At 35.2% G+C, this 14,432-nt stretch overlaps 1 protein-coding gene across 2 annotated transcripts; it reads right to left on the bottom strand.

The window, feature by feature from the left end:
- Positions 1–2,021: 2,021 nt before the first annotated feature.
- LOC117400052 (prospero homeobox protein 1-like) lies at positions 2,022–14,206 on the bottom strand. 2 transcript variants are annotated; one of them, XM_058991846.1, is made up of 5 exons: positions 13,668–14,206; positions 9,265–10,904; positions 6,142–6,258; positions 4,531–4,725; positions 2,022–3,111 (listed from the first exon to the last, which is right to left on the bottom strand). In XM_058991846.1, the coding sequence occupies exons 2-5, from the start codon at positions 10,807–10,809 to the stop codon at positions 2,944–2,946; spliced, it is 2,025 nt and encodes a 674-aa protein (XP_058847829.1). In that variant the 5' UTR covers positions 10,810–10,904; positions 13,668–14,206; the 3' UTR covers positions 2,022–2,943. The 2 variants fall into 2 exon arrangements, with proteins under 2 accessions (XP_058847829.1, XP_033855418.2); XM_033999527.3 differs by having other exon boundaries at positions 2,024–3,111; positions 6,151–6,258; positions 13,668–14,202.
- Between the last annotated feature and the right edge of the window lie 226 nt (positions 14,207–14,432).

The following is a 14,432-nucleotide window of genomic DNA, read 5'->3' as shown; positions in this document are numbered from 1 at the left end:
CAACATAGTGCATTATTGGACTTGTATAGCGTTTACATTTTAAATATTTGTAAGTGCTGTTTGTTTTGTCCCAATGCAATCCAGATGTTATGTATCTGTTTTATGCGTGCGGGAGCGTGATTGTTGAATAGAAGACGTGCATGATCTTTGCAGAACCAGTGGGGGTGGTTAGTTCCCCATTGGTGTATGTACATTTTATACACCGTGAACAATGTAACTTTTCAGTATATATATCCTGTAATTAAATGTGTTATTTAGAAATACAAAACTAGTATAATTGTAGTAGTTTCTTTAGTATTTCTATATGTTTTTATGGTATTGGAAGAACATGAATATTTTAGAATGGTGGTGCAGTGCAATATTTTACAGACATATGTGATTATTTTTCCCTTTTGAAGTTAGTTTAAAATAAACACCTTAGTAATGTCCACATTTAATTCGGAATAGTGCTGTTTTTGTGTTGTCTTAGGTTTAACCAGGACAAAAAAAAGAACGAGTGTGCCTGTCTTCAAGTACAAGTTTAAACCATGATATGATGGAGATTACTTGAGATGATGCTCACGTTATGTGTTTGCTCCAGGTTTCAATAATAATAATAATAATAATAAAAATAATAATAATAATAATAATAATGACCTTGAATGTGTTGCTTGAACAAGCGTAAAAAGGTCCAGTCCATGCTGCTTGGTTTCTGGTCTTTGTATTCATTCTCTGGTAAAATACAATTAAATTGCTGTCAGATACAGTATTTAGCCTATAAGCAAATTGTTCCTTGCTGCATTGCAAGTTGTTTGCTTTGTTGTGAAGACCACAAGAAACAATTGTGCTTTATCCTCTTTCAAGTAGTTTTTGTTCTCACGGCAGTGGCACTGGAACATTTTTTTATAGTGGGGGAGCTGAAAGCCATTGAACAAAACTGTAACCCCTGCATAGGATGGAAGCCATGCAAAGCCAGGTGCAGCAACCCTAGTTCCAGCGCCCCTGTCTCACAATTTAATGTAGTTTTACAAATGTTTGTTATTTTAAATTCGTCATGTTTTAATCACATTTGTGATATAGGTTTACATTTACAAAAATACTTTTAGTAGGCTACTAAGAATTAACTAACTTCTAAAGAGCTGCATTTGTTAACGTGCTGGTAAGATGGTTGTTACACGTTAGTAAAGCGTGGTAAAATAAATGTTGGTGTTTTTTTCCCCAATTTTTCTACTGTCCTTTTAAAAATTAATTTGATACCTGTTAAGCCATTCCTGTACCTCAATCACAACTGAGAAATGTGTTAATAGTAAAATGTATTGAATTTGTGTGTTTTCTGTGAAACACTGAAATGGGCTTTTAAATCTTAAGTCTCACTTTTTCATTTAAAAGCAGAAGCGACTCCTCTTCATGTAGTTACACCGAGCGATTGTAATAGTGTGGTTTTTTATAATAGCTTTAAGAAAAATGTGTGGCTTGTTAACATGTTGCAATCTCTCTTGTACGTTCTGCTTGTAAATGAAAAATAAAGTCTTGACCAATTTTAAAAGCCCCTTTTAGTTGTTTCATAAAAGAAAAGAAAAAACGTAAATGAAATCAATTTTATTATGAACACGTTTCCCAGCTGTGATTGATATACGACTGGCTTAACGAGTATTCATTTAAATAAAATCCCCCCCCGATTTCTACTACTCCAGTAAAGTAACTTTTTAAAATGGAGACAATCTAATTGGAATTGATAAGGCAAATTAATCTAAAAAATCTCTTTGACATTTCTGCAGTCACTCCTTCTTATAAAACAGCTTTACACCCTTGTGTCTAATCAATTAGTTTTACTCGCTTCTTACATTAGATTAGATTAATAAAAGGAAGAAGAATGTTGTCTAGAAAACAATCAGTGCTTAACAAGCTAATAATTTGTCTGAAGTCTTAAGGTTTTTCTCATCCAGCTGTTTGCAATTTATTTGTATTATAAAATTAATTTAATATATACACTTTCCTGCCTGCCTAGTCACATCCAGTAAACTGAAAAAGATGCGCAAAAGAGAAATAATTTTAACATTGTACTGTTTATTTTCTACCTTACATTTAAAAAAAAACACACCAGAAAGGACAGTTATTCACATTACCAGTATGCAAACAAAAATAATTCTTTCATGTTTATACATTTTACACAAATAAGACTCTACGTTATCAGTACAATAATGGATGCATTTTGCTTCATTTCTTGCTTCATTAATCACGTCTTTGTAAAACTAGGTTTACAAAGACGTGATTAAGATGTCCATAGGATCCCTGTGGAATTAACATGTTGCACTCATGTGCAACAAATAACATGTTTTGTTTTTTATTTTTAAGATGACATCAATAAATGTTTTTTTTACAGAATATACTTATGCAATAATTTCTCACACTAACTGATTTTTGGAGACTTCTTTGCAGTTTATTTTTTAGGACAGTATCTTTCTCGCCTCAAGCACCCATGTTCTACAGACACTTTATCATCTCCATTATTACTTTAAAAATGTTGAATATGCTTGAAACACTAACAAGACACTTGGTAGAAGAGCCCACGGCTGCAGTGTAAAAGAAACAACAAAAACACAACTCTTATCCATTGAAGAGCTGTAACACAAATGGTCTTCTGGAATTCTGGACTGATCATGTTCATTTTTTTAAACAACATTTTTATGGTAAGACTTGTTCATTTCTTTTTTTCCAAAACTAAAATAATAAAAATAATAAACTACATTATCCTTTGATGCAATGTGGTTTTCTCAGATATTTTGCCATTAGGAGCAATATAGCACTTCGTTACAGAGAGAGAGAGAGAAAAAAAAGAGAAATTGTAAATCAATTTTAATAGATGCCGTACATTTTCCATTAATCTATGGGTCATGTTCCAGATGGTGCTGTTCTTAGTAGCGTCAATCTGTGTTAAAGTATAAGTGGTTGTGAGAGGTCTTCTTAAAGACAGTTGGAAGATTTCAACTGTTCGGGGGCCTCGCTGTCTAGTTTGCAGATTACTTTATAGATTGCTTTCTTCCACGAGGGATCGGTATCCTTTGCCATGGAGATGGCATTGAAAAATTCTTGTAATGTTATTTCAGCAACTTCAAGAAATCTATCTGGAACCTGTGGGAAAGAACAGTGCATTACAGTCCGCGAACATGATCGTACCAATTACAAAGTTATTACAAAATGTAAAAAAGACACATTTTTAACTGAAGTGCATACTCATGGTCTGGATGAAACTGGTTCTAAAGGGGAAATGTTTAACAAGTAGGAATCCTTTAGTGATATCAATGGGAGACTACTTGGACTGCAGATGAGACTGCCATGTCTTTTTTGGAAATGTTTAATTAACTTTTTAAAAGAAAAAAAAATGAGAATATGCTACCTTTTTTTCTACAAATGTTTAATGAAACCTCTAGTTCCTTAAGTTCAAATTCCACCTCACTTGTTTTGTTTCTATTAACTGGATGGGACATATCAAGAAAAGAATCTGCCAAACTATCTGGAGACATTACTTCAACTAGAGTAGTTATCTGAATGTTATCAGAAAAAGTTATTTTTTCCCTTTAGCTCCTAACAAAAACCCTCCCTGGGAAAGGAATGTCTTGGTTCCAAGTAAAGAAAACTTTCTCGGCTATTTCCCATCAAACTCCCTTCTACCTCGGAATTTACAGGATCTTTCTCAGCGTTCCACGTCAGTAGCAATCCGAGCCTTGTTCAGGCGTGCTGTACCACTAATCCGGAGTTGTTTTAGTGTGACTCTGTGGCTTCCTCTTCCCACAGTTTTATAATAAGCGGCTCTAAAGTTTAGATCTATAATAAGCGGCTCTAAAGTTTAGATAATGGATTTAGACTCCGGTGCAGAGCACCATGAGGGACAGTGCGAGGGCACGAGACGTGACTATTGGGAGATATTTACTTGTCAATGTGCAAATAATACAGATCAGAGGGCCAGTAAGTGCGGTTTGCCATAACCTAGACTACTGACCTAGACCTGGCTACAAAATCTAGCTCAACAAAATGAATGTGAATTAAATAGAAAGCGACAAAATAATTTTGTATCACTTTGTGCAATATATTCGACTGGTTCAAAGTATTTCGTATGAGTGGGACAGATATGAACTACTCAATATCCCATATCGCAGAGTCCATTCACTCCCCCCCCACTCCTCACCCCCCACCAAAGACAGCTGGAGTATTTTGCTAATTGTTCTCACTGCTTGCCAGAAAGTACTTCCCTCATGTGAATCAGAAGGATACTAGTTTAGTCCCCGACATTATCCATGACAAAAAGGTGTTTAAAAAAGAAATACTGGACCCTTTATTATGGTTTTACATTGCAGGTAAGATCTGAGTGATATGTGCTTTCCTGGATCCTGGTTATTTGAATAAAAAGTGTGTATGCTAATTTTTGAAATTGCTTCTGTTTATATTCATAGGTTTTAAGGTTATTCTGAAGCGATTACAAACACTGTAATAAAACTAAAAAAACAATTTAATAAAAAAAAAAAAAAAAAGAATCGAGTTGTGCTTTCATACCTGAAAGTCGTTGGCTTTGTTGTAGTGCATGTTGAGGGCTCGAAACAATTCAGAATCTCTGGAAACCGTGAGGTCTTTTGCATTGTTCACTCCATCCACAATCGCCTGGCGGGCAAACTTTTCCATCTGGATGTAGTAAAACTCACGGAAGTTGCTGAACCATTTGATGAGCTGGGAGGTGATGCAGCGGTTAAACTGGAAGCAGAAAAGTGATCTGAATGAAAGCGTTCAATGGTTTTTAGAAGGATGAAGATGTTACTTTTTTATTGTTGAACCAATTGGCTTTGCGCCCAACACTAATTTCTGCTTTACTGAAGGTTAAAGTGCAGATCACATTAATGTTAGGCATTTGAAAGGAATGTTTGACATATCAATATTTATCCCGGCATATTTTATTTATATTACTAAAAACGTACTGGACTACGTGTCCTTCCTTTTTTTCTTATATTAAACTTTACTATTTTCTGCAAACAGCCACCATGTAGCTGGTTTCGGGGAAGAATTTAAAGTGTAGTGATGCAGTACATCTCAAGTTTTGAGGTAAGAAAAAGGGGGTTTAGGTATGGTGTGATTGCCTGTGCAGTAGAAAAGCAGGAGCAGCCTTCCTTCTCAGTGACTCAGTAATTTGACAGAATGGAATCGGACACCAGGATTATCTCCCTTTTGTTCAGTCTGATTCCTCTTAGCAGGGTCATGGGCCAGGAGGAGACACAGACTCACATCTGACTTCCCCTTAGCCTACAAGGTCAGCAGTGCAGAAGCGGTCAATAAGGTTACATTAGGAAGGTCAGATTGCAATGGGATGGGCTAGACAAATATTTAGGTTGAATTTCTTAGCCTCTTAATGTAATATGTCCTGATTTCAGCAAATATTATATTTATTTTATATTATTATCCCTGATTTTGTTTCCAGAGTTTTAAAAAGAGATCTGAACAAACCTAACAGCACGTACATATCGCAATGCATAATACTGATGTATTTATAACCAAGTGGTCTGCATTTAGGTTTCATACTGAAAAAGCATCATCAATAAATGATATATAATTCAACATATCATTTTCCCTGAGTTGTACAGTGGTAGAAAAAAAAAAAAAAAGATAAGCAGGTAGTTAGAACTAGTCAGTACGGTATGCACTGTACGTAAATCGTGATTCAGAAATGAAATATGCTTTAAAGAAGGCACTTACTACACCTCTGCACAACAGTCTTGATCATGCAATTATTTATTCTGAATTCAGCATTTTAACCAATCGGTTAAAATTAGCATTGTTTCTGCAGTTGTCAATATTCCTCTAACAGTTGTCTGTCTCTTCTGACCACACGTATAACTGAATAGTTCTACAGGATGTTTGCCATGCCAAGTAAAATGGCACAGATTTGCAGTCCAGCATATGCTGCTTGTAAACCCTTTTTAAAAGCCAATAGATCATTGCTTCTTCTCTAGACAGGATAGTTGGTTATGTAGTTCGGCTCCTGTCTATTTTATTTCCTAATAGCCCCCCCACAAAATCTGTCCTACTCCTGCTGACGGCACATCAAAATATTTTGGACCCTTCTGTATGCATATAGCCATATCTGATGCAATATCTGAAAACTATTATACTCCTTACTTTGCTTACCTTGACGTCTGGGAAGAATGTTTTCAACACGTTGGAGCTGGGATACCGTGTGTAAAAGAACATCAATTTAGCTTTCTTCAAGTGGTTGGGTGTTAGACCCTCCTGGATGTATGCAAGAGTTAAGGATCAAAGCTTATTCACTTTCAAAATTTAGTAAAACAACAAATATATTTATTTTGGTGTATAGGAAAATATAAACCAACTGAAGGATATGAACTATGTTTTTGAATATTGTTTTAAGTAATAGAAGCGTTTAATATTAAAACCACTTCTGTCCTCGTACAGTAATTTATATCCTACTATAATATGGACTAATATTGCCTTTGTTTATGTAGATACAATCAACTCCTCATCTCCTGTCCTTACTCTTAGCTTAGTCTCCTATTCCTGATAAATCGCATTAGACAAAGACACGGTTCACTAAACTGCAGGCTCAATTATCACATACTTACATTATAGGCTAATGTTGGCAAACTCTACCCTAATAAATTTCATTGGGGACCACCAAATGTAATCTGTATTGTGACCACAGATTGGGATAATATTTTAGTATTTCTGTCGTTCGGAATTAAAAATATAAACATTAGAGGAATATTCCATATCTGATCACAGCTGATGGAAATATTGGGTTCTAATTTGCTTTCTGGTACACATTCAAAAGTGACGATACCTCTCCAAACACAGTAACAGGATTAAACAGTCGCCATCTGTAAATCAAAAAGCTATGACAAAGAAGAACTTCAATTACCAATTGAAATACTCAACATTTGTCCTCGTTTCTACAAGCTTATTCTCCATGTGCTGGGACATGAGTACATACTTTATTACTTAATCGTTTCCCTTCTAGATTTGGATTTTGTTTGTAGGTTTCTTCAGATTTAAATTTTAATAATTTGACTGATTTCAATGACGTGGCAGTCTCGATGCTGGGCCATCAAAAGTGAAAGTGCTTTATTCATTTCTAAGATAAACATCCTATCCCTGCTATTCAAAAGACCAGGAAGCTAATTGAGACCTCTGTAATAGCGCACTTGATGTTTTGTGAGCAGTGGCTGTTATACACTGAAACCTAATTATGTCGGTGCATCAAACAAAGTCAAACAAGCAAAAAAAAAAAAAAACGATCTTCAGCAAAATTAAAAGGGGGGGGGGGGTTGTGATAATGTTGCTGTCGGTTATTAAAGGTAAGAAAATGTTTAATTGGTATTACTATTCTTGTTATTGTTCCTACAAAAACTTAAAGAACCCCAACTGTTAATGAACTAGCACATTATATATATATATATATATATATATATATATATATATATATATATATATATACACATACATACATACATACATGGAAGGGGGTAGGATTTAAAAAAAAAGCTAACTAAATGTATTCTGAAGAGCCAGAACTGATTGTTGTTGTTTTTTTTTCCATTTACTTGATATGTAAATAATGTATTTTAATTAACCTCCATTATTGTTTGTGAAGAGGAACACGTGATAGTGTTTTGTATGAACTCATAAGCAGCTTTTATAGTCTCATTCCTGGCTGTTGTTTCACAAACAAGGAACAATGTTAATCAAGGTGACATTTTCTTCAGATGCTAAAAGCATTTTAATGCAAGAATAACAGGGACAGAGAAGGGAGAATTTGTTTTCCAAACTTGTGCTTGCTATTCTTGACCTAATGTGACTATCAAAACCTAGGTCCGCATTGCACTGCCTAGCAGAATTACCTTAGCTGTATTTTTGTTTCTAGGTCAGAAAGAGACAGACCTGAAAATATAATGTATAACCACTTTCTTTTTTCTGAAGATAAAGGCTGTCCAGTTCAGGCATGCAGGTTCTTAAAGCTAACTTGCAGTGTGCAATATGTATTGTACTTTGTTGTGCTTGTATATTTATTCCAAGACATGCACAAAAGAGAGAAGGGGTTCTGTACAAAATAACCAATGCTGGTATAAGAAAGTGCTAATACTCTAGGAACTATGATGTGATTATGGACCAGTCTGTGAACTAGAAATGTGGGTCCTTTTGTTATTGTTATGACATAAAAAAAAAAAAATTATATATATATATATATATATATATATATATATATATATTAGTCAAAAGTTCATGGTATTTTCTGAATAAAAACACTATTTCTGCCTTTGAAATCAGCCTCTTGTTCCACACAATTTCTTATCAAAGCCATGTATTCCTTTTTATTTGTCTTTTTCCAGACTTAGTGATTACTTTGTTCAGATTAAAGAAGATGCTATAATTTTCTTTTGGGTTACCTAGATCAAAGAGAACATTCTCCTTGAAGTCTGTTCTGCTGGAAGTCTTAATGCGGCACTAAAGCTAAGAGTCACTTCTGTGTTGGAAAGGGAAGAAAGGAAAATTGTCATTTTGTTTGTTGGTTTGCCTTGGTCTTCAAAGACAGTAGATGGGAATAACATTAAACTTGCAGAATGAAAGATTATTATGATACACTATACCCAGCTGAACGTGAATGCAAAGCAAATTCCCATTTTATATTTTTTGAAAATCACCTTTTTGCCGGTGACGCATTGGAATGCATAGGCTAGACACGGCTGCATTTGTGTTTTCAACTGGAATCTCATCCTGGTCTATAGCTGTACACCACTGAGGTAAGCGTAAGGAGTGACTATGAACAGGCACTGACCTGGAGCTATTCTTTGACTGCTAGGGTCTCAAGGTTATGTTGTTACTATCATTTAAATAGTTGCATTTATACCACTGGTAAACTACCACGAAAATCTTTGGAACTCTCAATGTACCCAAGTCCTAACTGATCCTGGATAAAATGTACTTTTCTCTCTCTCTCACACACACACACACACAGTGTTTTCTCTTCACAATGTTTAGCTCAGAATATATGACTGTCATCTGTCATTATTTAGTCGGTAATTTCTGCTATGTAGGATATTGCTTAATAATAAAATATTTTATCAAATATAAAATATAAAATCTTCAGTAATACAAATACAAACTAAATTTAGGTAATCCAGCATTTCGAAAAAAAAAAAAAAATCACCTTCCGTTTACCTAAATGTAATTTCTTTAATTAGATTTTTTGTCTACACACTTGTAGAAATCAATTTTAGAAAAGGATATATTTAATGACATATAAGGATTCCGTTCTGCCATGTTCTGAAGATCCCCACATTCCATTTTTACGTGGGGAAGACAGAGGCTCTCCACTGGAACCTGGCTGAGAGTCGCTTGGCGTGATTGGTGAGCCACGTGACTGGAGCTGACTTTTGATCTGACCTTGATGGCTTCCCAAGGTATGTCTACCAACTCTGGTGAAGACCTGTCCATAGATGGGGGGATGCATGGCTGGCTGCTAAAATGACCATGAGGGCCATATTTCAGGAGATGTTCAAGTATTTGGTTTTCCTGCACTGCCTGGTGATAGTTAAATTGAAAAGGTGTTTGAGGCAAGTGGTAGGGTCTCTTAAGCCCTTGGCTCGCAGAACTAGGATGATTGAGAGAGGACTTCCGCACGACCAGTGACAGTGCCTCTGTCTGGTCTTCATCAGCTGGTGCCTCAGCATTTTGATAATACTCGAAATGTCTGGGCTTTACACTGTCCTCAAAATGAGCCAGTTCCGGAGCATAGGGTCGTAGATTCTTGCTTTCAGAAGCCATGTTATTAGACATGGATTCCTGGTCATTTTGCAATTGAGATGTCTGGCTGGACAATACAGAGGTGAACTTCTTTAAAACAGAGTCCACACTCTCATTTACCACCCTGGATAACTCGTGTTTTAATGTATCGGACAAATTCTTTCCATCAGCTAGCATCGGTGGGGCAATGTTGCCAAAGGGCAGTCTATCTCTCTGTGCCTCTTTTACTTTTTCCATCTTTTCAAAGCCACCATCAAAACCAGCACTGCAGTCATAGTTAGAAGTCTCCATAAACTCTGTGTTCATATTGTTGGTATGCGATGAGAAGCTAGCCTCTTCTGTCTCATCCTGGTCATCATGCTCAGAGTCACTGACATTATAAACTTGGAAGAACTTCTCCTGCAGTTGCCTCAGCAGCCTCTGCATAGACTGAAGCTGTTCTTTAAGCTGATGGCACTCGTTGTCTTTATTGCTGGTTCTGGTGGCTGGCAGGGCTTCACACAGGCTGTGGTTCTGGTGCTGAGGAAGTCTCTGCTTCCTTTTGTTCTCCCTGTAGCTTTCCCTCGCATCTCCTGAGGGATCGCTTCTGTCCCTGTCGGCAGGAACTCGCGCATTAGGAAAAACCGCCATTCCTCTGATGATATTTTCCACCCTGGCTCGTTTGGCTTGGCGGTGCTCATTAAAAGGCCCGTCGGCTTCAAAGCTGGTGGTTGTGGATGGTTGACTAGCCGGGGACGACGGCTCCAGGGTGCTTTCCTTTGAGGAGCTGCTGCTTCTGTCCTCCTGACTTAAGTCTGCAGTGGTGGAACTGGGGACAGCACTGGGTGGCAGGTAGAAAAGGCTCTCTTCTGCTACCCTCTTGTTCTGTATTGATTTCCGCAATAGCTGAGAAATGATGGAGCCATTTGAGTATAGCCTCAAGGAATCGTCATAGAGATTTCTTTTGAAGGAAGAGTGAGACAGTTCATTTTTGTCCTCTACCAGGTAGCTCTCTGTGGAGCTATGCATGTTCTGCTCTGAGAGGTTCATACTGATTTTATGACGTTCAGACTAATTATAAAAACAGCTTTCAAGATGAATATATCAAAGATGCCATCAAGTAGGATGTAGAAGTGTTCAGATATCTGAAAGACAATTGTATAAAAAAAAATAATAATCTGAAAATAAGACTGATTTTAAAGAAAGCTACAAAACTTATGAAAAAAATACAATTTCCTGTTTTAATTAATTAAGTAATTAAAAGAAAACACATTTCAAAAACAGATGGACTGTGGGCTGTTAACCCTCTTTTCAATGTACTGTACTAATATACATTTTTCAACCATCTTCCATTTTTCAATATAAATGCAGGTCTAAAACCTAAGTCTAATTGAAAATTCTAATAGTAACAACTATGTTTACAGTATCAGTCATGTTTAATACAAAAACATACAATGTGGAGATGGCAGACTTTGTGCATTGCATTCATTTCTTAGCTCCCCTGATATATAATATACAGTATATTGCCAGTAAATCTGAATTCTATTTCTGTATAAAAAGCCTACCTATATTACCAAAAAAAAAAAAAAAAAATCCAAGATCTGAACTGGAGAACATTACAGTGTTTTCCTTTTATCTCATCACTTAAAAGATGTTTAATATGCATGGTGTAAAAAAGTTTATAAACACTATAAATGCCTTCTATTAATTAGGAAACGAGAGAAAGAATGATTCTCCTTACTGAGACCACACAGGAGATCAATGTATAATATTTAAGAACAATCTTGTTATCTCTATATTGTTGTAGAGGATAAAACAGCAGAAAAATCTATACTTATAAAAAATAAAAGCTTTAAGACAAATTGTACTTTGGGTGATTCAAGCAGCCCAAACTACATTCAATTACTAATTTGAAACCAACATAATCAAAGGTAGCTTTCAACATGCTCCATGTTTAAATTCTGCTTAATAAAAACAACACACGGTCTAGAAAATAATTGGTCCTTTGAAATGTTAGGTATTCTGAACATGCTGTAATTTTAATATTCACACCGAATATACATTGCCACCCCAACAATTTTTTAAAAACAAAAAATGCACCCCCCCACCCCCCCATTGGAAGTACAGTAAACCTGTTTCATAATACATCAGGTTTATTATTATACAATCAAAATTTTCTCAAACCAGTATTACTTTCTTCGATAAAACATAGTTCAAATAAACATCATTTAAGCTTAACAGATAAACAAGGGTCTTATGGTTTTATCTGGAACCCTTGTTTTGTTTAGTCTAAGTAGACCCATCCCACCCTCTGCATATTGAAGCCCTCAATTAGTGTCATTTTCACTCAAAAAGCAATGCATGTTCCCATGACTAATAGTTCCCATTGTGTTTGTTATATTTCCATAAAGTAATTTTGAATATGAGACGAACAATACGCTGTCTTGCGTGTGGCATGGCCAATGGCTATTGGGCGTTGGGTCTCTATTTTTCTGTGTGTGTTTCTAACTACACATTTTAAAACAATTGTGTGTGCTTCAGCATGTCTTTAATACAATAATGCATACAGGAATACACCAATACTGTGTGACAAAAACCCCATTGTCTTTAGAAACGGTTTTAACTTCTGCTATCTTGTTAAATAGTAATAAAAAGGGGAAATATTTATAAGAACTATTTAAATAATAATAGTTTAGATTGTGGTAATAAATTATTATAGGCCTACTTCCTTTAAACAAAACAATGAAAGACTTTTTTTAAAATTTTGACTATAGGCCCAGTCTATATATATATATATACATATATATATATATATATATATATATATATATATATATATATATATATATATATATATATATATATATATGACAGAGAGAAACGTTTTTGCTCAAAGAATAACTTCCCAATGTTTCGGTATGTTTAACATACCTTTGTCAAGGGAAAGTGCGTTTGAAAACAAACATTGGAGGTATATATATATATATATATATAGTAATAATTTTGTCACGATATCATTGATTTCAAATACTTTCTAATGTATTCATAAGTAGGCTAGGTAAGCGTTTCAAGTTTTATTTTTCTTTTATTAATAATCTCTATGATTCTTTGCTATATATACAGGTCCAGTATCTTGATCCCTCTGCCTCATTAACTAATCTCCAACTCAAATCATTGTGCTGCTGTACAGTAGCGAATATTCATTGCATGGAGTTTCTTGGTTCTATTGATTTTGATGCGTTATGGAATTTACTTTATATGAGGTAATAACTCGTATAAGCAAAGAAATAAAAAAAATTAAAAAAATATTCGGACAAAGCCGTCATCGGTGATTGTATTCAAAACAACTATATAATAATACAAGATTGTGCTAAATGTTACAAATTATGTATTTGAAACCTTTTACAGTCTTATTATGATTATCGTGTATGGTGTATTGTATTTAAAAAAAAAAAAACAACGCTTATTTAAACTCAAACATTATTTTAGGTATTAAAAACATGTATTTTAAAATGGAGAGTGAAACAGTAGAGGCACAGACGTGCATGCAACCAATAACAGCCATCCACATAAAGCTTCTTAACTACATGACTAACTTTATACAAAGCTATTTTCTGCCATATTCTATTTTAAAGACAATGCCAAAGTGTGTGTCGTTTCATTGAAGTGTACGAAGTGTACACACCTGGACCGAGAAGTGGAATTCCAGGTAACTGTAGTAATGGAGGATGCAAAAGGGTTTTTTTTCTCCAGTTTGTTTGTTTGTTTTACAATACTAAAAGAACACGTATAAACTCAGGTTGAGACAATGTTTTACACTTCCATCAATGCTTAACGAAATCTACCTGTACCTTTGTTATATTCAGACTGAATAATATAAACGGTTGCCATTGATAAAGTGCTCTTACCTTTGTCTGTGATGAGAAGGAAGTGATACCGCTGCTCCGCTGAAAGTAAAGTTAAAGCTATTCACTGAACGGTCCCTGTAACTGTTACATTTATTACAGTTCTTAGCACTGTATTATTAGAAAGTCCCTGATGTCATTAAGACCCCCCGTGCCATAAAAGGTAAAGGGGATTGGCCACGGCGAGCCAATCGAAATCCAGATATGTAAATGAGATTGTTATCAGAAAATAGTCTGCTTGCTGGTTTCAGGTAGGCTCAAAAAGAGTGGCCGTCTGAATTGGATGGGCATGCTGAGGTTTTGTTACAGAAGGCATGGCTGTAGTTGACTCCCCCCAGCCTGTGTTCGACTGTTGGAGGTAATTTATTACACCGCCTCCGACTTGCAAGTAACTAGGTTTGATTTGAAAAAGGTGCGGGACAGCGGTATTTCCGAAAACAGATTTGATTGTTACAGTTCAACATCTCGATTTAGGAATTATCTTAAATACATTTTTTTTTTTTTTTTTTTAAATCATCTACTAAATCAAAACTTAATCGCGTTTCACTATCTAAGCATGGCCCCTATTAGAGTGATTGCGATCATTTTACTTAACATCCACAATACACAATTAACCAGAATATTTCAAATAAATGTGGATTACACAGCAGCGCTTATTTGAAATAATGTCAGTTGTAAGATTCAGTCAATGATCTTTTTCATTAAATACAAATTTCTGCAGTAAAAATGAAGTAATTGTTTTCTCTAAATCGACTATTTCTGAATCTC

This window comes from Acipenser ruthenus, chromosome 18, assembly GCF_902713425.1.
Source record: "Acipenser ruthenus chromosome 18, fAciRut3.2 maternal haplotype, whole genome shotgun sequence".
Classification (NCBI taxonomy): domain Eukaryota; kingdom Metazoa; phylum Chordata; class Actinopteri; order Acipenseriformes; family Acipenseridae; genus Acipenser; species Acipenser ruthenus.
Note: the sequence above shows the minus strand (reverse complement) of the source record. Positions and strands in the feature narration are given on the sequence as shown.

Bases quoted from the DNA above. Each gene is read 5' to 3' on its own strand.
- LOC117400052 (XM_058991846.1), bottom strand. From the start codon at position 10,809: ATGAACCTCTCAGAGCAGAACATGCATAGCTCCACAGAGAGCTACCTG. The intron at 6,259-9,264 runs ATATCCTTTTCT...ACTCTTGCATAC, and splicing joins ATCCTTATATGTCATTAAAT to ATCCAGGAGGGTCTAACACC. The intron at 3,112-4,530 runs GTATGAAAGCAC...TCTTTCCCACAG, and splicing joins ACAAAGCCAACGACTTTCAG to GTTCCAGATAGATTTCTTGA.